At 38.0% G+C, this 25745-nt stretch overlaps 1 protein-coding gene across 3 annotated transcripts; it reads right to left on the reverse strand.

Annotated features, from left to right (window-relative positions):
• Nucleotides 1-2689: 2689 nt before the first annotated feature.
• Nucleotides 2690-23046, reverse strand: TCAIM (T cell activation inhibitor, mitochondrial). 3 transcript variants are annotated; one of them, XM_015619313.2, is made up of 11 exons: nucleotides 22964-23046; nucleotides 20915-20990; nucleotides 17560-17695; nucleotides 16866-17019; nucleotides 15710-15956; nucleotides 13927-14049; nucleotides 11217-11314; nucleotides 9515-9606; nucleotides 7270-7502; nucleotides 6633-6764; nucleotides 2690-3308 (listed from the first exon to the last, which is right to left on the reverse strand). In XM_015619313.2, exons 2-11 carry the CDS (start codon nucleotides 20941-20943, stop codon nucleotides 3083-3085), a joined length of 1470 nt encoding a protein of 489 aa, XP_015474799.1. In that variant the 5' UTR covers nucleotides 20944-20990; nucleotides 22964-23046; the 3' UTR covers nucleotides 2690-3082. The 3 variants fall into 3 exon arrangements, with proteins under 3 accessions (XP_015474799.1, XP_015474800.1, XP_015474798.1); XM_015619314.3 differs by lacking the exon at nucleotides 22964-23046 and adding an exon at nucleotides 22374-22563; XM_015619312.3 differs by lacking the exon at nucleotides 22964-23046 and adding an exon at nucleotides 19112-19181 and having other exon boundaries at nucleotides 20915-20983.
• Between the last annotated feature and the right edge of the window lie 2699 nt (nucleotides 23047-25745).

Below are 25745 nucleotides of genomic sequence, written 5' to 3' on the forward strand. Positions count from 1 at the left end.
CCTGACAAAATGGAAAACGTTGTTTGCCAGTGCCTGCATGTCAAGGTCACAGTATTAAGCGGCATCAAAATAACTTGTTAAGGTGATAAATTTTGTCTCAAGCCCCCATCTCTTTTATTTTAGCATTGAATTTCCTTCTGGCAGCTGCACTAAAATACTAAACCACTCTCAGAGGCAGAATGATATGATCTGGGCATCACGGTTTATTGACTCATGACAGATAACCAACGCACATTTCAATTCTTTGATCAGTGGTAGGGTTTCATACTTACCTTTCAAATGTATGCTGCAAATTTCTGAACAGTAGAAAAACTCAAACCTAAATCAAACAGTAATGATTAAAGCAACAAACCAACTCCACCTAATTTAATATTAGGATTTGCTTTTAAAGAGGATGCCTCTTGAAACTTCACACCAAACGTTTTTAGTTGTTGGTCACAGAGCAAGCGGAAGTGTTGTACTGCATAAAAGTACAGTAGATGTCAGTACTCATTCAAACATACTTTCACAATGAGGTGACAGCACTGTCTAACAGAATTTGAGGTGTTCTGCACTATTTAAAAACAAAACAGTTTCAATTTATCATCTGTTCCCACCCTTCCATAGTGACAAAAGATTTTCAGTTCTAACCCCTTTTTTTCCCTACCATATATAAAATATTAGAAATCAAAATGTAATTTTGACAGATCTAACCCATACACATTTATCTAAATGAAAAATTCTGTTACTTTGGTGACAGTCTTCAAAAATCAAACATGACCAAATAAACACCTACAACAAGCACATTTTTCCCCCACTGTTTTTCTATACTAAAGGATGTAAAGAGGCCCATATGTTTGTAAAGGCAACTTGATCATTCAGCAGCAAAAACTTACAGAAAGTGCACTATAAAAAAACCACTGTTAAGACCCAGACCTTACACTTCTGAATTACTGACCTATACTCAATCTTCATTTTCATATTGCTAAACTTCTGAGTAGTTTTAGACATTTCATAATGTATCTCCTTCAGAACTCAGGAAGAAAAACTCTTAACAGAAGAGGGAACCCCCATGGCATGTGAGACAACCACCTCCGTGGTGGGAGGGTAGCAGGACTGAAACTTTGGTTTATTGCAGAGCCAAGACCCCAGCCTGGAGGAACCATCAGGAAAGCAAGCTGCAATGTTACCCTTTGAGGGCTGACACATTCTGCCAGAGGATTTTGGCTATTTTCCCTCAGAAGGAATGGTGCGAATTTCAGATGCATCCCAGACTAGAAATGTTTTACAGCAGCTGCTTAACTGCTTCTACACTTAAGTTCAATTCCGTTCCCCCTTGTCAAGTTTTGCCTTCTCCAACCCCCATTCCATGTCAGGGTCTCCATTACTTGTGGAAACATCCCATGCTCTATTTCATAAAGCCTTTTTTCTTCTCCAGCCAGTTCCAGTTGTCCATTCTGTGCTGCAAAGAGAAGGTGCAGTCATCACTTTCAGTGGCGTGTCAGTCCTTACAGGATCACCCCAGGCTCTTGTTTGTACCCACTCACCTTCCCTCAGACCTTTTATCATCTCCTCTACAGTCAAACTGGACAGCTGCTTCTTCCCTCAAGCTCTATAAGGGGTCATTCAACTCAAGAAAGAAAAAAACCTGCTGGTACAGTCTTTCTATTCCCAAAGATGCCCTACTTTCAAGGAGCTGAAAGAGGGAATATTGCTGGGCTGCAGCTGATGGGACTGGCTCACTTGCTTAGCACAGGGGGGACACAGAGTATCAGCAGTGCTACATGGACTGAGGGAGGGCATGAACCATAGAAATTAACCACAAAGAAGAAACTGTCAATTGATCTTCAAAACTTCTCCAGGCCTTGCCGGTAAATCCCCTGGATTGAAGGCCTGAGGAAGTCAAAGCTTCTGTGAGACCACAGTGGGGGTTTTTGCTTTAAGTTTGACATCTTAATAAACAACCTGATACTGAGCCTTCTAACAGGAGAAAACAGAACCACACCAAATTCCCCTGCTTAATACAAATCAAAAGACAAGGCAAATAAGCATTTGACAACTCCTTTTCTTTTTGCCAGTTATGGTAAATTCAAATCCAGAAATGTTAAGCAGTTGGTCTTTCTCAAACGATATTTTGCAAAGTAGTAATTCAAATACCAAAATGTAACTTGGCATGTAGCACAATAAAAAAGTGTTGACATGCATTCACACTTTATTTCATTTTTTTTCAAGGAATAAAGTACCAGTAAGGATCCACGCGTTTGCCATACTGCAAACGCCTTGTTCTTACTGAGAAATACTTACTCTTGCAGACAATCCCACACAAATCAGTGCTTCCTTCCCTTAGATGTCACATTAAACTACTCAAGGTTTAAGTGTTGTGTATGGGATTTGCAATCTGTTATAGTGTAAGTAAAGAGGATTGTCGGTATTTATGGAGCAAATGCCGGAAAACAAAGAAGAGAATGACATCTGCTTTAAAGTAACCACAGACAGTAGAAATGGCATATTTTGGAATTCTAAGGCAACAATGTTGGATGGACCAGCCCGTGAAATTCTGCTGTAGAGTCCAAGTTAATGTTCTGCTTTCTACTGCAAAGGAGAAATATTCTGATTTTTTCCCCTTGTATTTTTTTTTCTAATTCAGTGATAGGCAGCAATATGAAATGACAGCATTTTCTGCATTCAATGAACCCCTTAAGACAGCATGTAATGTCTGGCTGGAGCAGCACACTCTTTATTTAAGATGATCTATCTGGTGATATTCACATATATTAAAAATACACAGGCACATTGTTGAAGACTTGCACTTTAATGTATTTTCAGAATTCACTACAAAAATGCGGTTTCACAACTGTAGCCATACACTGGGACTCCTACAGTAATATGAATAATGTACAGATGTCTTTCCCAGGACTACCAATACTGCGCAGTGTGCAAATTGTCTAGGACTGCAATCCTTTCTCAGCAGCAGTTGGAAGAAAATTTGTGAGCTGAATACTGATATCAAAATACAGATTTAAATAATTTACTCTTAAAAACATCCATATTTATAACCTCTTACAGAAAATAAAACAATTCATCTGATTATCAGATACATCCCTCAGTTTTTCCAGTTCCAAGGTATACACAGGTCTCCATCCTGCAGCACAGAGTAGAAATGTGAAATGCAAAGGTGCATGCCTTGCAGGTAGGGCAACGATTCCTCCAGCAGCCTCTTACAACACTCTATCATCTGTGCACTGGAAACACTGGGTTCCTTATACAGCCGCTCCAAAGAAAATCTTTCTGTGGAAGTATGGATTAGCTCCTTCTCTGTAATCATCATCCTAGCAAATGGAGACAACACAGTGACAAAATTACAACTTTATCTCTTAAAACCCCTTTGAAATAAGCATTTCAATATGTATTGAACATATATTAAAAGAAGAAATACTGAATGGTGGAGCTGAGATTTTTGTGCAGGTTGATACATGTATCTATCTCAGAAGTCAGAGTGAGCAGTCTTCCAAGACTATGGGCACCGCATGCCCATGGACTCACATTTCAAAGCCCATGCCATCACATTCTTTTTGCTCACTAAGTAACTGGGAAAAACACAAAAATAAAAATTCTGTGAGGCTCCATTTTTAATGTAAGGAATAAAAATATTTAAATAACATTGGAAGTTTAGGTTTGAAGTATAAAATCATGTTCATAATTACTCTGTCTTAATTAAACCAGTACTCTCTACGTCATCAAAACCAACAACTGATAGGTAAACTGATGCATATTAAGTGTGTTAGTAACTTCCCAACTGCAGAACTTTGTTGATGCGTTTGGACCCAACGATCTTAAATGTCTTTTCCAATGTAAATGATCCTATGAATTTTGAATCCAAAGCTTGCAGATGATTTTTTCCTTCACCCCAGAGAAATAAGACACCACGTGGCAAACTCAAACTACTCAGAAAGAAAGTTAATGTGTAGATTTAATTAAGTCACTGGAGCTGTGACTGATCAACTGATGAAGACAGTTCAGGTTCAGCCAGCCCCACTAGCTTGGGCACTGTGCCACAGGAACACAGCTGCACTTCCAAGCCAGCCTGGCTGCAGACACAGCACCGCTGCTGCCCTACAGCACAGACCCTGCGCTAGACAGGGAGGAGCTACAAAGCAGCAGCACCACTGGGATGTGAATCAGCCCAAGCTAAGCACAGACACAGCTACTGAGATCACTTGCCTCGTGAAAATGCTACTGTAGGGCCTTGCCACTGCTCTCCAGAGCTCAGGATGGGACCTCTGTGTACCTGCATAGCACTGAGCTCTGCTGAGGCACTCTGATCACTGCCCAAGAGCCCAGCCCACTCTGGCAGTCAGTGATGAGCCAAGCCAGTGAATTAACTTAGAGCAAGCCTGTCCTCTCTATGGACCATTTCCATGCCACCTTCCTGAGTGCATTCCCAAGCACCTTAGACACCAAGCTTTCCAGTTCGTGAAATCTTAGGCTCCCTTGAAGGAATTCCGGTTAGCTGGAGAACTGCAGGATTGTTTTCTGTCACTTCCACAGGGAAGCTTATATCTTTATCACCACACAAACCTGATACTTTACAGAAGCATGGGAAGGAGAATCCTGCATTACTAGAAGACTGACATTATCCACACAGATAACAGAACTTTCTAGAGCAGCAGCATTTGGATTTCCTTGTGCATTCAGGTCAGAATTACAGCCGCTCTATGATGTTTACTGCATATAAAACATTCAAGTCCATGTGCAAAGTACAGCCAGTACATATCAAAGCATTTTTCTTCATTTTAGGACATCTTTAACCAACACACACGAGGCTAAGGAAAATCAAAAGGACATGAATGAGTCCAAGGAAGCATTAAGTGGAAAAGGAGTTTTCACCTTTGATAAAAGACAAGAGGAAATATGGCACAGCTACAAAACAAAAGCAGAGGTGATGCAGAATGACTGTTTTGTATTTCCTATCACACAAGAACAAAAGAACGACAAATTAAATCATCAGGCTGTGGGTCTATAAATCACAGAACACCTCCTCCCTCTTTCATATACACATGCCATATGTGATTCAAATATGCAATTCGCTGCCATTGGATATTTGGAGCCACAAAATGCAAGTTGGCTCAAAAAGTAATAAGACAACTAAGAGGGGGGAAAATAAAAAGTCTATTGATTGCTATTAACATGAGATGTTTCCAGTTTCAAGTACTTTTTCAAGTGCAGTCAGACAGAAACTGAGGAGTATGGAGTAAAAACCCACCACATTTTTTGCCCCATGCATAAAGCCTCTCCAAAAGCTAATGGATGATGGGGATAGTCATTGTGAACCAGTATAGTTGTTTACTATTTCATACAAACCAGCAATCATTCAGCACACAAGATATGCATCTTGGCTCTTACATTCTTACAACACAGCTGCTTGTACTCTGAGGGCACAGTTTTCCTGGATTAGTGTCTTTGTGAAGTGCTGTAGTGCAAGGATTTTTGGAGAGTGAGTTACCCAGATGCAAATGCGTATATTTGCTACAACATCCCTCCCAAAATCTATAGACAATACTTTCCCAGCTGTCACATGTGGACAGTTACATAGAGAGCTATTCAGTAGTTACAATTTATATGGCAAAAATTTAACTTCCAAGCTGGACTAGGGTTGTGGAAAAATTCCAACAAATCATGTTTACTGAAGTCCACCTGCAAAACATATCTTTCCAAGTAATGGCATCTTAACAGAGCTAAAACCATAGAGCCTTCAGCAAGACTCATACTTAAAATAACTTCTCAAGAACATATCTGTATCTATACATCATGTATACACTGGTGACAGCGTGATAGTTCAACAACTCATTAAAAGCTTTCCAAAACAGAAATAAAACCTTGCAGTAAGGACTTCTGAAAGGACAAGTACCAGCCACTTACCTGTAACAGTATTTTACTAAAAAACCTCAGTATCTCTATTTCATCCTCAAAGACACATACAGGGTACAAGGTCAAGAACCAAATTCACAGTTCTGATGGATATTACAGAGCATGGCCCTAATATTAAGTAAGGTGCTGTGACTCCCTACCATAATCACTCTTGTGTCACTCACATCTGTGAGAATACACACAAGGTGCTTCTCTCATCATCATTCTTCCTGATTTTTTTTTCTTTGCCTTGTTAGGTACTAATTAATATTTTTCTCAACTAACTGACCAACAACTAGAAATAATGATTCTCTAGTTGGTCCCAGTTATTTTGAGTTTAGGTTTCAGTGCTTTTTTTGTCACATTTTAATTAACAGTAATAAAAATTCCTGCTTTTCTTATGCATAATGAAGGTGTTTTCCACTTTCTCTTTGGGGACATAACTGTAAAAAGAATTATGCCATTTTGTCTTGTAAGCAGTCCTAGGGTAAAGCAAAGATATTTTACTTCTGAATGATTGTCCCTACGAGGTGAAAGAGGGTATGTTCTAATAACTGTTTGCATTTGCTAATGCTGTAATTCTTTACTTAGTAAAGCTGATGGGTAAAGCTCTATTTTAGAAACAAAAGGGTTTTTTTCAGCAAAAGAGTATGAATACATTTTTTAAAATTCTCCTCCTTCTCCAAATAAAAAAGACATGCAGAGATTTTAAAGAGCTAAATGTATTGAGTCACATGAACACTTACTCCTCCTTTCTTTTCAAATTCTCTCTTGCTTCCTGTGCTTTGGCAAAAATAAACCATTGAAGAGCTGCTGGATCACAGACCGTTGGGATCATAAAGTGTCCAAATTCATGTAAGCTTGGTGCATATCTGTCACTAAGGAAACATGATGGAAGAAAAGAATAAGGTATAATTTTTTAAATGCAACTATTTATATAAATTACTTTCAGAAAAAATTCTAAAGATAAAATAATGTAAATTAATCACAATCAGAATAATTGGTAAAACATTACCAAGTTTGGTTCACAAGAATAGAGAAATATAGTAGGTTACGCTTTTTTAAAATTACATTTCAAAAGCAACTGGCAATAATATTCAAAAATAAAAAAGCAAAAACTTTTGATTTAACCCAGCACAACACTCTAAAATAGACAGAACTCTGAGTCCAACTTGAATGAAATTAAGCAAAATTTTCTTCAGTCTGGTTCCTTTTTAACCCATAAGAATGCACTTAAAACCTTCAGAAACAAAAACACTTCCACATAATAAAAATCCCGAGATTATATCACTTTTCTTCTTAGCGAGAGCAAAAAGCAGAGTAACAAAAAGAAGAAAAGGGTAAAAGCTCTAAAAGAAATCAACTTTCCCTGCCAACACCTACCTTTCCAGAATCATTTGCAAGCCTCGCAGACTGCGAGGATGAAAAGGTAGTCTGCTGTCACGTAATTTATTATAGAAAGAGTTCAGAGTCTCAAAGTACTCTTCTAGAGTCAACAGAGGTTGTAGTTCTTCAATATATATTACTTGGATGCCTCCCAGGAGTTGGCTTATCCGATCTTCCAAGAGCAGCAGCCTTTTTTGAAGCTTATAATAATTTGGCAGTCTCTCAAAAATCTGTGCATACACATGAACAAACATTTTTTATGTTACAGAGCTTAAAGGCTAATTTTAATAAATGAAAAAATAACAAAAAACCACACAAGAGACACTTAACAATGCAAACATGGGACCCAAGGGGAAAAAATTAAAATCAAAGAATACTGTAAGTGACAAATATCAACTGTTTTTGTTTTGGGACAAGATACAATTTAACAAGTACAAAATACTTTTAAGCATTTTCTGTATTTATAATACACATGCTCCAAAACATGGATGGAAGTGCTCTATATAGTCAGAAATCAATCGTTTCACATAAAAAAATATATAATCTGACACCTATACAGTACATTTATCACCACAGTTATAGTGGTAGAGCTATTCCTCATACAGTAGTCACTACCTACCATCTACCCTGTTGATATTATTTTTAAGTAGTTTTTCATACAATAAAAACAAATATTACCACTGGAACAAATCAAGTGATTTCAGAACTATCTCTTTAGAAATCCAGGAGAACAGCAGAATAGAGAGTAGATAGTTCTAATAGTAGAATCAGAACAGCTTTTGGCACAATGAAATTTGGTTGGTTCAGCATTTGCATTTGTTATAAAGAAAAATACCAAAATAGTTTAAATATTGTAGCTTTGACCAAGCATTCTACAGACTGCAGAATACTGACTTGGACAGTATTCTAACCACTTCCTTCTTCTTGTAGCAAAAAGTAATAGCACTTAGGACTGCTTTCTAATATGAGGTAGAATTGGACAAACATGCTCTCTAGAAACCAATTGACTCACCAATCTCAACAAGATTTTCACTGACTTTCTGGGTAATGTTTCACATGATCTTCACTGCATTTCAAAATAAAAAGCCCTTGATTTCAGATTCAAATATATACCTCTCTTTTGTCTTCCTAAGCAAATACCATCACTACAACTAACTACACACATTGTTCCATCTGCATGGCATTTTATGTTGCTTTATGATCTCTCTGGAAAAACCCACAGCAAAGGTTAGAAAGACAAAGCATTTATCTTTTCAAGGAACTCGGTGCTTATTTTAGTATAATCAGAACACTTTCATTGCAGTGACTATCAATACTCTTAAATCTCAGAAAGTTTTCTATTAAATTCTAGTTTCTCAGTTTAAATTCTTAGTAAATTGTTCACACTAACAAGCCTTGGTTTGTTTCACCTCTCCCCCCCGAGTGAAAAATATTTAGGCAAAAATTCAAACCACTACCAAGAAAATATTGACTGTTAACTTTTCATATATTCACTGACTGGAATACAGAAATAGAATATTCTGATATTCTAGCAGGGTGAAATTCCCAACTATGAAATTCCACCAACCTCCTTTATGAAGAAGTATTTTTTGATAGAATTATCAGTAATGTTTCAGTAACCAAGATTAAAGAAAAATTCCTCAAGTGACATGTTGATATTGCTACATATTTAGTTTCTGTCCTTTGCATACAATGCTATCATTGAGGATGTCAGAAAGCTTATCAACTCTGAACTTTACACAAGCAGCAGCAGAATTGACATAGTCACTAAAGATAAAATTCTGCAACATCCACATTAGCTGCCTAAAAGAACAAAATGGAGTGACAGGGTTGGTTAGTAGTCATTGACTGAAATCATCAGTTAACAAATCCCTTTAAATCTCAGATTTACAAAAGATCAGAATAAAATCCATTAGTTTTTCATGGGAATGAGCTCTCACAAAGTATTCTGCCAGGACTCACTGCACAGACTGGAACAGCACATAACAAATTAGTTTTCTTTATCTAATCAGAAGTAGTACTGACTTACCAATGAAAGCAAAGATCTAGCAAAGACTGTTGTTAATGACAGCACACACAGGATTAAATTTCAAATGCAATGTACACCATTATGCTAAACACATTAGCTAAGTGTTTGCTTTAGATCACTCATCGGTTATCTGCACCTATTAATATTTTTGTTACAGTTTAAAAAAGGATGTCACAACAAGGGGCATTTTCATTTAATTTGAAATCTTCTTACTTTGGTCCAGTGATGGTGAACATCCATGGTCCCCAGCATTATGTGACCTGCTGCACTCATACCCGAGCGGTCTGTAAAAACCACCGTGCGTCCTAGAGATTGAACAAAGCTCTTTACTAATTTGGCTTACTGCAATCATTCTTACAATTACTGAAGATTTAACTAGGCTGCTAACATGTCATAAGCAATGCATTTCTGCAGCACAAATGCATGTGAGGAGGTGCTTTTTTTATTTTGAAAGATTCTTGAAAAGTGCAGTTAAAGAATTTTTTCCATACAAACCTGACCTGCATTTGCCTTCTCTCTGTCTGAACTTGATAGATTTTTATTTACTTCTTTTTTTTTTCTTATGACTGCTTTTAAAATATGAGAAAAACTCATCAAAGAGGATATTCAAAGAATCTGCACAAATCATGTATAAAGTAGGAAACACACCCTAAATGCTTGAAGCATATACAAAGTAAAAGTTGCTCAAATAACTATTAATAAGGCTATTCAACTCTATTTCAGAACTCTCAGCAACATTCAAGCTGTAAGAAACACACATTATGTCTTTATTATTTTTTAAAATAGAGACAACATAAAAGGCTAATTCCAGGTGGATTTTTAGGGTGATAAATCAGTTTTGAGTGTATGTTTTTTTAAGTTGAATACAAAGATCCTCAAGAATTCTTTAGTGTAAAAGTATAGGCAACTATTTAGCAAAATAAGCTTCCAAAAAAGTCTCCAGTGTGATATATTAATCTACAAGATGAGGCTTAAGTAGAAGCTCTTACTCTAAGAAATCACTTTTCCGAAATCCCAAAGAAAGAGCAATACTGACTTCAAGGCACCTCGTCCATCCTTGAACCCTAAGGCAAGATCAACTGTACTTTTATAATTACTGACAGGTATTTATCAAGTGCATTATTAAATATCTTCAAAGATGGAAACTACAACAGGTTCACAAGACAGACTTCACTAATGCTTTCAATCTTTAGCATGCTCAGGAAAAGAAACTAATTTTAAATCTGATACAATTTAAAACTACTGCTCATTGTCTTTCCCATTCTGTCTTTTGGCAAAGGATTAGGTGAATCCTCAAATGGAAGTCACTCAAAACTGAATATCTGCAGACAGGCATAAAATGTGGAACTACAATTAGAGGAAATAGCTAATACCACAGGTCAGACAGCTATACGAGAAGAACGGTAGGTCAGGTATACAAAATATTTTAGTTTTTCCTGAGAAAATACTGACTTTAATACAGTTATTTTATGGAACACACATAAGAAAACAGTAGCATTTTAAAGGTATTCTAGTAAATCCTCACTAGGGTTAGAGACTACTCACATTTTTGTCTTGAATCTACCATGGGCAACAATCTACTGCTACCTCCACCCTTCGAGAGGTTCAGACTAGATTTTTTTATCTTCATTGTTAATACTAATTCTGGTTCCTTCAACAGACTCCACTTGCATTTATTAAGAAATAAACTAGAAGCTGAGTGCAGTAAATAAACTCTAAGGAAAGGTCACTTTAAAAAATACCCATCAGCTTTAAATGTAAGTTCTCACCAGCTTTTCAGTAAGCCTGACAAGTTTCTTTATGAATTTACCAAAATAATTTAGAAAAAGAACTTGATCTCCCTTGTCACAGAAGAGCCATGCTCATTTCTGAATCAAAACTATATTAGGATATATGAAATAAGCAACAGAAGTACCTTTAACATTCTCTAGTATTTCAGGTCGCTGTTGGACCAAGCGACCCAGACTGTGCAGCTGGCTACAGCGGTGAGCAATGCCCCAGCTTCTCTGCCACCTAAATAAAAATGTAATTGAAAGCATTTAATCCTTAATGTTATAAAAAAAAATAAAAAAATCAAAGAAGTTGAGATGCAGCTCAAAGCCTTTTAACACAAGCAAAATAGCACAACAGTAATAAAAGCAAAGGCTACTCAAAAGCTATCCATGTCATATGCTATTTGAACTGATAAAAAGCCTAAATAAAATTCCAGTGTTTCTTAAACTGAGTCCCGAAAAACAAAGGAAGCCAACACCAGCAAGAACAATATATAACCAGGTAGACAGAACTTGTAAATCTCTCCCCCATTAAGGGGGTAAGTAAGAGAACAGCACCAGACAACCCAGTATTTGGTTTGGTGATGAAGCATGCAGTTTGTTTGGACACTGTGTAATATTTGTCCAGAGGAGCAAATACAGTATGTAAGAACATTGTCTTCTTTTCTTTTTTTTTGGTTCCTAGCCCAAAACATTACTATGATTCCAATGGAAAATTGCTATGTATCATTCATATGTTACAGAGGAGTAATTTTTGTTAAACCATTCAGGAGCCAGGTGTTACCTTGCTGGCTTTAATACACATAGTTTTGATATCTTTTCCATCACAGACCGAACAGACTGATTGCTAAGCAAATTTCAAAAAGCATCTAAATTGTGAATTTAGTGTATTGAGAAAATGCACCCTTTTACAGACTTTTAGTTGATCTATAACTGTCTCAAAGTGGAAAGTTCCCATTCCTTTACTGTACTGTGTCTGTCTGGAATGGAGTTAGTTTTCTTCCTAACACCCATATTTTATAAACAGTGATCATAACACATCAATATTCTGGCTGTTGTGCAGTGCTGGCACAGTGTGCAGGTCTTCACTTTTTCTTCCCACTCTGCTCACCAACCACCATCAGCAAGTAGGCTGGGGTGGACAAGATGCTGGGAGGAAACACAGCCAGGCTGGTTGACTCCTACTAACCAAAGGGATATTACAGACCACGTGTCATGTTCAACAATAAATGCTGAAGGAAAGGAGAAGGAAGGGGGACCCTCATGGTTATGGTTTGTCTCCCCAAGCATGCTGAGGCCCAACTGCCCAGAAGTGGCTAAACACCTGTCCATCAATGGGGAACAAAGAATTAATTTCTCCTTTTGCTTTCCTTGAACTGACAGTCTTGCTTCACTTCAGCTGTTAAACTTCTACCTTAATCCACAAATTTTCTTGCTTGTGCTCTTCCTATTCTCTTCCTCCCATTCCAGTGGGTGTGTACAGAAAGTGTGGGTACTCAGCTGCTGGCTAGGGTTACCCACATCATCTCATCTAGGGAAACCTAACCAGCAAAACCTCCCCTTTTTGGGATGCAGAGAATGGCACTATGCCACAGTACTAATGAGGCAATTTAATCAAACACAAGTAATTCAAATAATTATTTACTGTTACCTAGCAATATCACTTTGCCTTCAGCAGCACCAGACGGGAACAGAAAAAGGTGACCATTTCTTGATCTGTCCTAAACTTATACATGGAATAAAGCCAGTGACCCAGTTATTTTACAGATCTCTGTGAACGCTAGCACGAGGCTCCAGAATCACAAGTGTCTTAATAGTGTCCTATTAAGATACTGGCTTGTCAGATCTCCAACACTCATATTCTTTCCTGAATTATAACAATGTAATTCATGGAAGATAAATAACTCTTCATGGAACACAATAATTTTAATGTATTTTAAAAGCACAAACTATTTAAGAAAATTAATATGAGCCATGAATAAAATCAAACCTATGTGTTTAATACTGAAGACTGTTCCAGAATGTTAAAAACCCTTGCCGCAGCACAGTTACAGAGCATTAGAAATTGTGTTCAAAAAGCCTGGCTTCAGCTTAAAGGAAACCAGGGTCTTTTGCAGGGTGAAAGGACAAAAGCATGATTTTAGAAGCTCCAACTCTCTCTTTCCTGATTAAAATAATAGAACCTAACAGATTAGCCCTTGAAATAATCCCTCAAAGTTTATTTTTCCATTTGTGAATACCTTCGCTGCCACTTTTCCCCACCCTGAATATCTCACTTCATAACATCCTCACTCAAAGGCATAAAAATTAAAAGGATCACAAATTATTTTCTAGGAAATATTCCAAAGAATCAGGATCTCCAACTGCACTCAGATCTTTCAAACAACAAAACTCCTCTGAAGAGTGAGAACCTAAACACTAGAAGAAAGAACATTTTAATTAAGCATTGACAGGATGCCACTATGTAACGTGTGCAAAGTTGCATTTCACTGCCGGTCTAGTTACCTTTGTAGATATTAACCTGAATTCAGGAAAAGCAACTTTAACCAGCGAAACATCCAAACTAACACATACACACCAGTTCCATTTCTGTGTTTGCCTCAACTGGAGCCTGTTTTCAGTTACAAATAGGAGGTCACTTGGAGCAGACTGTAGCAGGAAACTTTTGTCCCAGTAGAATAATTCTAGAAAAATACTCAGCGCAGTAGCACTTCTTCATATATGAAATATATGTTTTGATAGATGAAATAGATGATTTGCTGAAATAAGCTTTAAAAGTTCATAGCATAGTATTAGACAACACTTCCTTGCTTTGACTGTCTTAATCCAAGTTCAAGTGATCTAATTAATTACCTGATATCTGAGAGCTGGAGTTCATGAGAAAGTTCAATTTTTAAACGTTCTAATTCTTTTCTAAGTGGCAAACTCTTTTTCAGCTTTTTTACTGCACTTGCCTCATTATCATCTAGCCAGGACCTGAAAGAGGAGGAAAAATACTCAACAGTGGAAGCATACTGCTGTATGATCTATCATGTAAGCAGTGCAGGTAACACAATTCTTACTGCCAATACAATTGTTTCAAGTTAAATTATCAGGTAAAGTGGTTTTTTAAAAATAGTGGATAGAAGATGAAATTGCTAAACGCTTCATCTTAAGATATCTAGAGAGGAAACCCTGGCACTTAATGTCTTTGGAGAGGACTAATAAATCAAACAATCAAAAACACTGACAGTGTTAAAACTGTAAAGCCTGGATGTGTGTATAAAAGGCATAAAACAACAGATCAGTGTGGTTTCAGGGGACATCTTCAGAACTCTGTGATTTAATTTAAGGAGCTTCCATGCATGTGCCTTTAAAAAGAAAAAACAACCCACACAAACCAAAACACCCCAAAACCTAACAAAAAACCCCCAAACAAAGTGATCATTGATCATAGTAGACTATCAGATATGGGAGGTGGTACTAAAGGGCTAAGTTAGGTAAATTTTACAGAGCTGACATGAGCATAGATTAAACAGGTCAAAGTTTTATGGTTTTTTTGCCAATAATCACAACCAGACAAACATGACTCTTTGAGTCATCTAAAATTTCAATAGATAATTCTGTTTCTAGGAAAAGGTTACTATTTAAGAGATTTAGCCTTTGTTCATAGTATAAACTAATTTTAATACTCCAACTTTTGAAAACAAGTAGTTCCATTCTCATTTGTATTTGAAGCAGAAAAATTCAAACTCAAGTAAAAAGGGAGGCCTGATGATAACTATGTATTAAAATGAGACTGTTAATATCTAACTGTCTGTGGCATTCCTTGTAAATGTGTAAAAACACGTAAAAATATTTTCTAGCATGTTAAATCTCAGTTAAGTGTTTTATAATTGTGTAAATTACAGTAGTTTTATTTGTGAGGTGGTATGCAGGACAAGGGGAATACTTTGCTCTGAAGACCCTTCCAGCACAGTTCATTTCAAAATGCAAATGGCACCTAAATCTTTGTTACAAGAATTTTTTTAAGGCTCCAAAATGCCTATGTGTCCCAAAATGAGCATGTACAAACTCTTTAAACCATGAACTTTACTACAAAACATGCTACATGTAATGAAAATTCAGCATTTATGACTACATTGACTTAAATATTTAAGGTTTTCCTGCTGAACAACAAAAGAGAAGCACAACACTAAGATACCATGAATTTTAAAACCTTTTAACCTTAATTTTCATGTATTATCTTCCACCCTCAACAGAACATGATAATGAAATTGGAACAATAAAGTTAACAGACATATAGGTTTGTGTTACAGAAGTCCTGTAAGAGGTAAGAAGCTATTTGGAGCAAGTGGAGCCCCCATCTCTTTTTGAATGGCCAGCAATATTCCACATATCTGAAAAACTGGATCAACCAAAACTAGACTGACCAAAAATGACTGCTGGCAAAGAGACAATACTTGAGCTTTGCTGGCACTGTAGTTATCCCAGGAGCTCATCTGAACTCTAATTATAAAAAGCAGGGCAAAATTACATGTTGCACAATAAAGTTTTGTATTGTTCAGAATGTTTAGTGCCTACATTTAATAAACTCAGCGTTAGAATATGACCAATTAAGGTTTTAAAATTTCAGCTCAATGAAAGCATTACATACAGTAAAGTTGTTTCCACTCTCTGGGCTTGCTCTAGTTCCTCCTCGGGATCCTTGAATCCAGTAAATGAATAATAAGTTTTATCCCATTTGATAGGTCTGTTCACTGTGCTTTTTGCTTCCTTGTGGGGCTGAGAGTTCACATTCAAACTCTGAACATGCTCTGTAGACAAACTGCAGGAGTTGAGAATATCTAATACTGTGCTCAGGAGATCCCTAGTATGTAATGTAAAACTGACTGCTCGAAACCCTGTAAAAAACAAGTATTATTTGATTAAAAGGATTTAAAATGCATTCCCATTTCTTTCCCCTTACACAAGAAGCTAAACAAGGCACAAATAGTTGGAAATTATGATGATACTATTAGTTCAATACTTATTGCAAAATTCACAGTGCAGTTTAACTATGTCCCATCACTTAGCTACAGGGCATTATTTCCCTAATTAGAAAATGAGCTTTTGACTCAGGAGCAGAAGACAGCTTCCAGTTCAAATTTATGTTAAGGAGACCAAACGTAACATTACCATTTTCTTGAAAACCAGCATGATTTTATTTTCTAGCATGAGGGTCCCTCACAACTTACTCAAGCATTTTGACTGTCAGGATATAGAATATAATGAAACTCTTTTGTTAGGTAAGGCAGATTGGTACTGGAGACAAATATGTAGAATAAAATTAATCAAAAGCACCATTCCAAAGTTGGCTATATTTTATGTAGTCTCAATGGTAAGAGACAATGAAGTAAATTGAAACTTATCATACCTAGATGATGCCATGCTTAGAGAGTAAGTTCCTGCTGATTCTACAAGTGCCCTGACATTGTGTGCTACACATGAACTGCAATGAGGACAAGGATCCAACTGCTATTCCAGTTAAACATGGAAATGGTATTAAAAGCAGGAATATTCTAATTTACATCCGTGTTCTAGACTTTTACTATAACTTGACCTCAGGGCTGTAATGTCTCACTTTCTCAAGGCTTTTTCAAGCTTAAGATGTTTAATTACTTGGGATGGTCCCACCTGCCTGATCTAATACAGATTTTCATGGTTTGACAGGATTTCATTCAGTTGAAAACTCGTTATGACTGCACAAGGCTAAGCAATGGTCTGAAGGAATTTAAAAACAGGAAGATACATTCTACACGATATAAAAGCACCTGAAGCACTGAAGGATTCCTGAACATTAGAAGAGTTTGGTTCTCTTTCTCTTACATAAAAAGTAAGCTGAGTTGGTTTAAACGAACGAAATCCTGGTTTCTGTAGGTTCTCCAAGTAGCCATTTAGCCTCTTCAGAGAGTTTTCATTTACTTCCTGTTTTAAAACAAAAACAAACAAACAAAAATTACATATATGAATTTAATCATTTTTCATCTAACCCTTTTTAATCTTACATGCAGAATAAGGTTTCACAAAATGTCATTTGCTTTTAAGAAGAAGTAATATGGTTCATTTTCTCAGCATTTATAATTACCTTGCATGAATAAATTTGTATGCTGTACATACTTGTACATTTGTGCACATTCCAAAACCCACTGGATTTCGAGCTTAAAGTAATTAATTTATTCAAATATAATGCACAGCATTTCAAAGGGATAAAGTAAAATGTATTACAAGTTAGACTGGAAAGATTCAGTATTTTCTTTATAACAATTAGAAACTATGATTAACAAATAGGGGATTTCTAAACGACCTATCCTCGCTAAAAAATAAGGAAGTGCATTTTTTATTCTCTGTTACCAATCATAATTAATTCTAACATTACTTTTGTCTTTGTGACAGCAGGAAAACTAGAAAATTTCCATCCTTGATATACAAAATATTTACAAAGAAAGCATACTGAAGTATTTTTACCCTCTCTTTGGGATGCTGGCCAAAGAAATCTGGATGTACAGCAAAATAGAAAGGTCTGAGAGCATTGATGGCATCAGCGCCTGACAAAGTTCTTGACTGAAGAATGCACTGCAGCAATATCTTGTCCAGACATAACCTAACAAAGTAGTAAAATGTTTATGTATGCTACCAATCAAGTGACAAATTGATATAACTACATTAAAATGTGACAGAATGGAATACACATTCGTAGTTGCAAGTATAGTAATTTAAAACTGGAAAATTTAAATTAGGTGTCTGCATTCTGGATCTTTCCCCTTAGGATTAATATAGCTGTATTTCGACAGTGCCAATCCAATAGGTTTGAGAAATGGTGGATGCTAATGGTTGAATAAGACATGCAAATAAGCACAGGAATCTCTCTACTTTCTCAAATATGCTTCAAATAAAAATTCTCCAGTCAAGTAGTTCAAATTGCAAATACTGGTTTAGTGGTATTTTTTGTAGACATTGCTGAAGCTGCTCTTAAAAGCTAACCCTTATTTACCTCTGAACCTACAAATTCAAAAGCCAAACCCAGTATTTCTCAAGCAATGCCAAAAGAATACTAAATTTTACCCAGGAATAAGAATCACAATTCAGTGAAAAAAAGTTCTGCATTAGTTTCTGAGCTCCATACTTGTGTCCATTAAGAAAAACCCCTACTTTCCTGAACATACTCTTTTATAGAAAACAACAAGTAAAAAGACAATACTTTTTGCCCTTTCATCTTCATGAATTGCAAGAAACCGGGACTAGAAGAAATTTAATGGTAGGAGAAGACTGGTTTACCTAAGATCAGAAGGAAAAGTTAAATTGAAGAAGTTCTAGGAAGTTCAGAAAGTTCAAATTATTGAATGCTTGCAATTAGCTAGAAATTAAACAACAGTTCTGTAACGAGCACACCTGTGTAACAGAAAATTGAAATGGGAAGAAAAACCAAGTCTTGCATTAAAAACCACCAAAATATCCTGCCATAGCTCAAAGGTAATATTCAGGTTTAGCAAACTAAGAAATGAGACAGTAAAAAAAACAGTAAAAGCAGCAAGAAAATGTGAATGGGAAGATATACAACAATAGGCTTCTCCTTCAGCTGGTTTCACAAGGTAACAAATTCAACAGGCCTGTTTCGGTGATTAACATTCATTCCAGTGTGCAAATCAGAAGGGCAGGGACTCTGCTCTGTTAAGCACTACAATGCAGTTTCACTCCTCACAGTATCATTCAAACATTCCTATAAATAGGAATATATATCACAGATTAGAGACAAAGCTGCTTCCAACACATAAAACTAGTAACTATAAATAATAGTTCGCAGGACTATTTTACAGAGAGCTATTTGTCCGGAATTCTAGACCAAATAATCATCCTGGACAAAGAAAAGTGAGACTTTCGCAAACTGCTATCATTAATTAAAAAAAAAAAATTAAAATCCCCAAATTGGTGCTCACACAATAAGCAGAATGTTTTATTTTAGCAAATGATAAATGACATCATTTGAGTTGTCAAGCAGAAGCAGTGACCCTTACTTTACCTTTTTTCTGTCAACCTTCCCAGCTCTTCACTTAGAAACATGAAAGCAGTGAAGACTAATTTTTTTCTGCCTAAAAGGTGGGCAAATATTTAATTAGCAAATCTTAAAAGTCAGCTTGCTGAAAACAGAAATTATTGTAGAAAAGTGGGACAAAACCCTCGTGTTGTAAGAAGGCTGATGGAATTCCAAATCCGCTATGACTTAAAAAACCATTTTCATGCATGTAGATGAAATGTTTGATTAAAAAAAAAAAAAAAAGCTAAAATATATTACTGGCAAACACTTCTGCCTCCTTGTTGGCTGCATCTCAGAGACTCTAAGACTAGTCATTACTACAGCCCATGATCCTACTCAAAACAGCAGGAGATGGTGAAGCGCCATATCATCAGCAATTTAATATTATTAGGGAGAGTGAAAGCTCTTAATGACAAAATCATGCCACAGTTGCCCAGGAAAAACACCTCTACTAGACTAAGCAAGACAAGAAGCAAAGCACTTTGGATAAAAGTCCATTTGGTCATATGCTTTACCATTTTGGAAGCACCAAAATAATTGTCTTGCTGAGAAAACAAAAAATAACAATTTTTTCTCTTTTTTTCAGGTATCAAGTGCACACAAAACAGCAAAAGGAAAAAAATATTTCCAGCAAAGGGAAAAATAACCAGTTACTCTTCTGATTGCAGCTGATTGCCATGCAAGAAATTCACACCCTCCTAGACCAAGCTGCTAGGAGGAAGATAAGCTTGGTTTTCTGTTCACCTTAATTGTATACCATTTCCCACATCCACTCTCAAGCTACACTGCATGATGTTTCCAGCAGTTCAGAAAAAAAGTTCAACATACCTGGAAACCATTAATCATACTTCTGAGTTTATTAATCCTAAAATTCCATCTGTTATTCTACATGAAAAATGGCTAAGTATGGCTAACTTTAGTTCCCTTGTTTTGTATCTAAACAACACTGTCATGCTAGAAGGAAGGCTCAGGATTCCAGCCAAAAGTCTATTTTGAACTTGCTTAAAAGAGAAGTGCTCAAAGGCCAAAATTAGTCTGCGTGACAGAAGGAAGAATTCATTCACTGAAGGTGAAAGACAGAACTCTGAGGCATCTTTCAACTGAAGTGACAAAGTAAGTGAATAAAAATGGGTTTAGAGGGAGAAAACGTAAGAAAGATGTTTATGTCTTCACTCACAAGGAGCAAAGATTGTTCCAAGAGCTTCATTTAGATCCAAAGAGGAGAGAAAGGCTTCGTATTAAAATCAAGGTCACAATCATTTAGGGGACAGTGTCTCCACGAAAGACATGAAACACAATCTCTACCAGAACACATTATGCAATCATACTGCAAGACTGATTTAATTTATTGGTTAAATAATTCCCTACAACTTCCTATTTCTTCATCTCTCCAAAGTTCAACTTTCTGGCATATAGCTTTGGCACTGAAAAGCTCTGTTCAATCAAGTTCATAGTTACAGATGTATTCACACATTTTGAAGCACTAAGCTTTAATAACTCAATAATGCAGTAATATACTGGATATCATATTTGTAATTCTCATAATTAAGCCATTTTAAAACCATTGTTTTGTTGAGAGCCTTTTTAGTGTCTCACTTGAGGACAGGCATATGGCTTTGGAGGATTTTCAACTGTGGATGCTCTGCTGAAAGCTTCAAGCTGTAAAGATGAGAATGTCAAAGAAATAAGCATGAAACAAAAATACCAAACCAGTTTCCCAAATATGCAAGCCATAAGCAAACACTGAAACATATTCTAAAGGCAAATTAGGTCAGTAACATGCCATACCTTCTCACGGTTCTCAAGCAGCAAAACATTTCAGCAACTTAATGGTGGAGCCAAATTTCAGCCATCCACTAACTCACTTTAAAAAGAAACGGAAAAAAAAAAATCTCTTTTAGAAGTGGACATGAATATCTTCCCCTGTTACTTGCCAGTACATTTTCTAAACCTTAGGTGATAACTTTTAAAGTCATAACAGTAATATAAAATTGAGCAACCACATACAAAATCTAAAGCTTTGTGTAAGAATGCTTTCATTTTCCTTCACTAACAGTGAGTCTTGACAGCATTAGGAGTTGTTAAAGTATCTTGATTTGAGAATGAACATTTAAAGGTACTCCAGTTATGGAAAAAGAATTCCTAAGAATTTAAAAAGCAAACAAATAGAAGCTTTGTTTAAACACTAACACATGGAATTCTGTGTAAACTTTTAATAAATCCTACATTCAAATATTGATACTTTAAAACACATGTGCCAACTACTTCATGGGAGGGTAATACACAACCAGAGGAAAAATCACTGCCATACAACAATGCCTGGGAATCTTTATCAAAGGTTTGCTGACATTCATAAAATTGAATTAGCAATTCTTACCAGTAACTTCTGCACTAGGCAACTGTAGGCTAGAATTTGCCAACAGGAGACAAACCACTTTGCATGTCAGAGTGCGAATAAAGATACACCTAATTATTAGGGATTATGAGGTAAGCTCCCTATTTGCAATGTTTTCAAGCTTTTTTTTTTAAAATACACTTTGCACTTATCAAAATAACATGCCTACTACATACACTGTTTTAAAGAGCCTGAGATGAACAGCTACCAGAGAAACATCATCTGTGTTCCAATACAGTCAGTACCCTTCCTATACCTACTTTGCAGAACACCTGAAGCTTCAGAATTATGTATTACTAATACAAATATACTTAATCAAGGACCTAAACTTTAACTAGAGGTAGATAGTGGGAGGGAAAAAATACACTGAGCTAAAAAATCCACAAAACATTTGATAGTTTTTGTCTTCTGATTTTCAGGTAGGTGAGCAAAACATGTCGTTTTCACCGTCTGTAACAACAGACCTAACCATAAATTAAATACATTAACAAGCTCTCCGGTCATAAAAGAGTTTTTCCTCACTGTAATTTTAGCTTCAGGCATTTGGGTAGAGGATGGAAAAAACTCAACAATCTCACTTAATCCGCGGTGACACTTTATATAACCAGACAAAAGCATCATTGTTTCTTGCTTTAAATGCTCTATTAACTGCTTGGAAATTAGTACACTGCTTAGCTGAAAAACAAAACCTCCTGGGTTTGACTAAGTTTCACCTGCACCCCACCTCAAAGCCAAACCCGCTGAAACATAACAAAATATGAATTATGTTGCAGAAGCCTCTGGCACCACGGGTCGCACATCGCTGCCACCCCACCCCCGCTCAGACCGCTCTTGTCCGTTTCAGGTGTTTACCTACACTTGAGGCAGCACGGAGAAAACAGCGTGAAAATCAATAAGATGACAGCGCTCAGAAAATAAGCTCGGGCGAACGTGACTCTCTCACTGCTTGAAAGGAAACCAGCTGCAGTGGTCCGACCACTAATAATTTTAACTACTGAACACAGAGCCCCGATAGAATTCGGTTTAAGATCCACTAAAGACAAGGTCCTCCCAGAAGGCGGCGGAGCTGACCGCGAACGGCTCACGGGCCTTTCGCACCCTCAGGATTAAATCGCGGGAGAAGGAGCGGCCGATGCCGGGCCGGGCCGAACCGAGCTCGGCCGAGCGCCGGGGCCGCGCGTGCCCGCGCGCACGTACCGCCGCGCGCCTGCCAGCGCACGGGCAGCCCCCGGCCCCCGCCCCACCGGCGGGCTCCGAGCGACGCGGCCCGGCCCGGTTTCAAAGCAGACGCCCCCACACACCGCCCGGGCTCGGCTTCGCACTGTCCTCCAGCTGCCGTCCGAGCGGACCCCCGCGCAGGTGAACGGTGGGCGGCGCTGCCTTCCCTCATACCCTCCCCTCGCGGAGAGGCACGCCGAGGGCCCCCGCCCGGCCCCGCTTACCGACGCGGCCGGACGGCGCCCGCCGGGGCTCGGCCCCATCGCCCCCGCCGAGGGCCCCGGAGGGGGCGGGCCCGGGGGATTCCCGCCGGGGGCGGGGCCGGCGCGCGCCTGCGCTCCCGCCCCCTGGCGGCTCCTCCGCTGAGCAATCGCCTGGGGGGGCGGGGCTCCTCCGCCCCGGCCCCGCCCCCGGCGTCAGGCGCGCGCCCTGCGGTCCCCGCCCCTCGCCTGAGGGAAGCGACCCCTTCCCACTCCAGAGGCTGCTGTGCCCGTCGGTCCGGCTATGCCTGCAGCGGTTCCTCACGGATTCAGAAGGGGAAAACCTCGACAGAAGGAATGCGTGCTCCTTTGCTGAGGGGATGGGTGCATTTTAGCCAAGTACTGCGTGCGCTTCACGTCACCTTTTGTTCTGCAGAAAGAAAACACCAAGTAGGCGAAGAACCAGGCGAGAGCTTTGCAGTGCCGAGGGGAATGCAAGAGCTGCTTTCCTGCAGTTACATATCATCTGTTAGATTGCAAAAGACCTCTGAGATCATCGAGTCCAACCTGTGACCGAACACCATCCCGCCACTAGACCGACACTGAGTGCCACGTCCAGTCTTCCCTTAAACACCTCCGGGGTGGTGACTCCACCACCTCCTCGGGCATCCTATCCCAGCGTCTAATCACCCTTTCTGTGAAGAAATTCCTCCTAATGTCCAACCTAAACCTTCCCTGGCACAGCTTAAGACTATGTCTTAACGTTAATAATGCTCGATGTACACATTTACTGCATACATTTATACATCTATTTTTCTTCCAAGGTAGTTGGCGTCAAAATGCAGCTGATACAGGGACATGGACCCTTATAGCAAAAATGTCTATTGCTGCCAGTGTACGAGAACAAAGGGATGTTAACTGTTAGGGACTGGCGTTATTTGCATGCAATCTACTGCATTTCCAGGCAGAAAAGGTTAAAAAGAGAACTGCCAAGGTTCTGTAGTTCAGTGAAGCTTTAAATCAAGTTAACAGTCTCACAGCCCTTGGGGGATTTTCATAATTTCCATAATGTGCAGTGTGTTCTTCACTTCCCAATAGAAGCCAATCAGTTATGTAAGCAAATTGGCTGGACAATTATGCAAATGAAAAAATAAATTTCATCAATTCAACAGAAAAGCATGATGCTTGTTTCACCTGGAATTAATTTTAACTCACTGAGGAATAAACTGGGAGAGGTCATCAGCAAGTGTCAGTGCCAGATACCAGCTCCACTGCTTAGGGTACACATTTTCAAACAGAACACCCCCATCCTACCCCAGCACAGGAAGTAATTCCTGCTTTTTAGCTAAGACTCAACATTTATTGTGCCGGTGGGAGTCCTACTGTGACTTTATCTCGACACGATATTCCCTATCCATACCCAGGACACATCCCACTAGCTTAGCAAGAGCTGCACAGATTTCCAAATGGAAAGCTTGTTTTATACCAGATAAAATTACCACCTGAAAAAGTTTGTATTTAGACTTCTTGAGCCCTAACAGAGAACTTTAAACAGTCTTGCTTCTTAATTATAAGTTGCTACAAGTGGCAGATGGAACTGTTATGTCCTTGCTTCTTTGTTTCTGTTTTGGTCCTTTGTCTGTGGAAGGTCAAAAAATAGCATCAGTTTCTCCAATCCCATCACATAAAAAGAAGTTATGTAGGAGTCAAGACTGAAAATATAGAGCTGGATTTGCAAAAACAAAGCCTCCAATAAAACCACAAAGATGCAAGACTGGAGAATGCAATAGGACAAGAAATGTGAATAATGGCTTTTACTGTAGCTAAATTTCACTAAGCTGAGGAGTATGACATTGAGACATGAGTAATTAAACTTCTACTACTATAGCAGAGACATTTAATTTTACTATTTCTCCGCAAGTGAAACTCTCACGAACATCAATTTGAATTCTTCAGTGAACTGAGCACTGTAACCCTGGCTGTAGCCTCCACTTCCAGTTAAAGCTGGAAGCTGGCCATCTCCACAGCTGGGAGTTTCAACCCAATTTATTCACAAACATTTGCTACATTGTGTGCTCTGGTGTGGTGAAGAACTGCATAGTCTGACTGATTTCACACTTAACCTGCCCATGCCATGTATCATTCTCCAGTGGTTACAAGATACTAAACTCTCCACCTCTGCTGCTTGCCTATCTTGCTGCATATCTAAGAGGGTTCATTACAGGAATCTGAAGAGAATTAAATTATTCAATGAAAGTACAGACTCAAATATTTTGAATGTTTTATATAAATATTAATAAACTTTTATTAACAACTTAACAACTCCTCCAAAATGCTCTCTCTCCCTCCCCCACTGCTCTTTATAAAACACCATGAAACGATCAAGGTCCTATTTCCAGCTTCTCACCTCCATCCCACATTTTGAAACTCTCAAAATTATCAATATTGTGAAGTAAAATTGTGGTAGGTCTTCCAAACCACATTATTCTGTTTTAGTTACAAGAAACTGTCCATACCCAATAAAAATAATCCTTCCAAGAGCATAGTGTGTAATCAGTGAAAACTGAAGAAAGATTTTCAGAAGGAATTTCTCACACATCTAACAACATACTGAAGGAGCACACCAAGCTACTGAGCTACTGAGCACAGCACAGGGAAGGTTTTATTTGCACATTTTTCTGTCTCTCTCTGCAAACAGGTAAGCATACATTTTATTTCCTATATGAAAAATTATACCAAATAAGGTGCTTAATGTGAAACATATAAGTTCTTTCAGCTTAACTTATACTGGGAGAAAGCAAAAGTG

The sequence above is a fragment of the Parus major genome, chromosome 2, assembly GCF_001522545.3.
Source record: "Parus major isolate Abel chromosome 2, Parus_major1.1, whole genome shotgun sequence".
Classification (NCBI taxonomy): domain Eukaryota; kingdom Metazoa; phylum Chordata; class Aves; order Passeriformes; family Paridae; genus Parus; species Parus major.

Excerpts from the sequence above, each read along its gene's own strand:
- TCAIM (XM_015619312.3), bottom strand. The coding sequence starts at position 19,152 with ATGTTTCTAAGTGAAGAGCTGGGAAGGTTGACAGAAAAAAG. Across the intron at positions 11,315-13,926 it reads CTCCAGCTCTCAGATATCAG|GTGGCAGAGAAGCTGGGGCA; the intron begins GTAATTAATTAG and ends ATTTTTATTTAG. Across the intron at positions 6,765-7,269 it reads TTGCAAATGATTCTGGAAAG|TGACAGATATGCACCAAGCT; the intron begins GTAGGTGTTGGC and ends ATGTTTCCTTAG.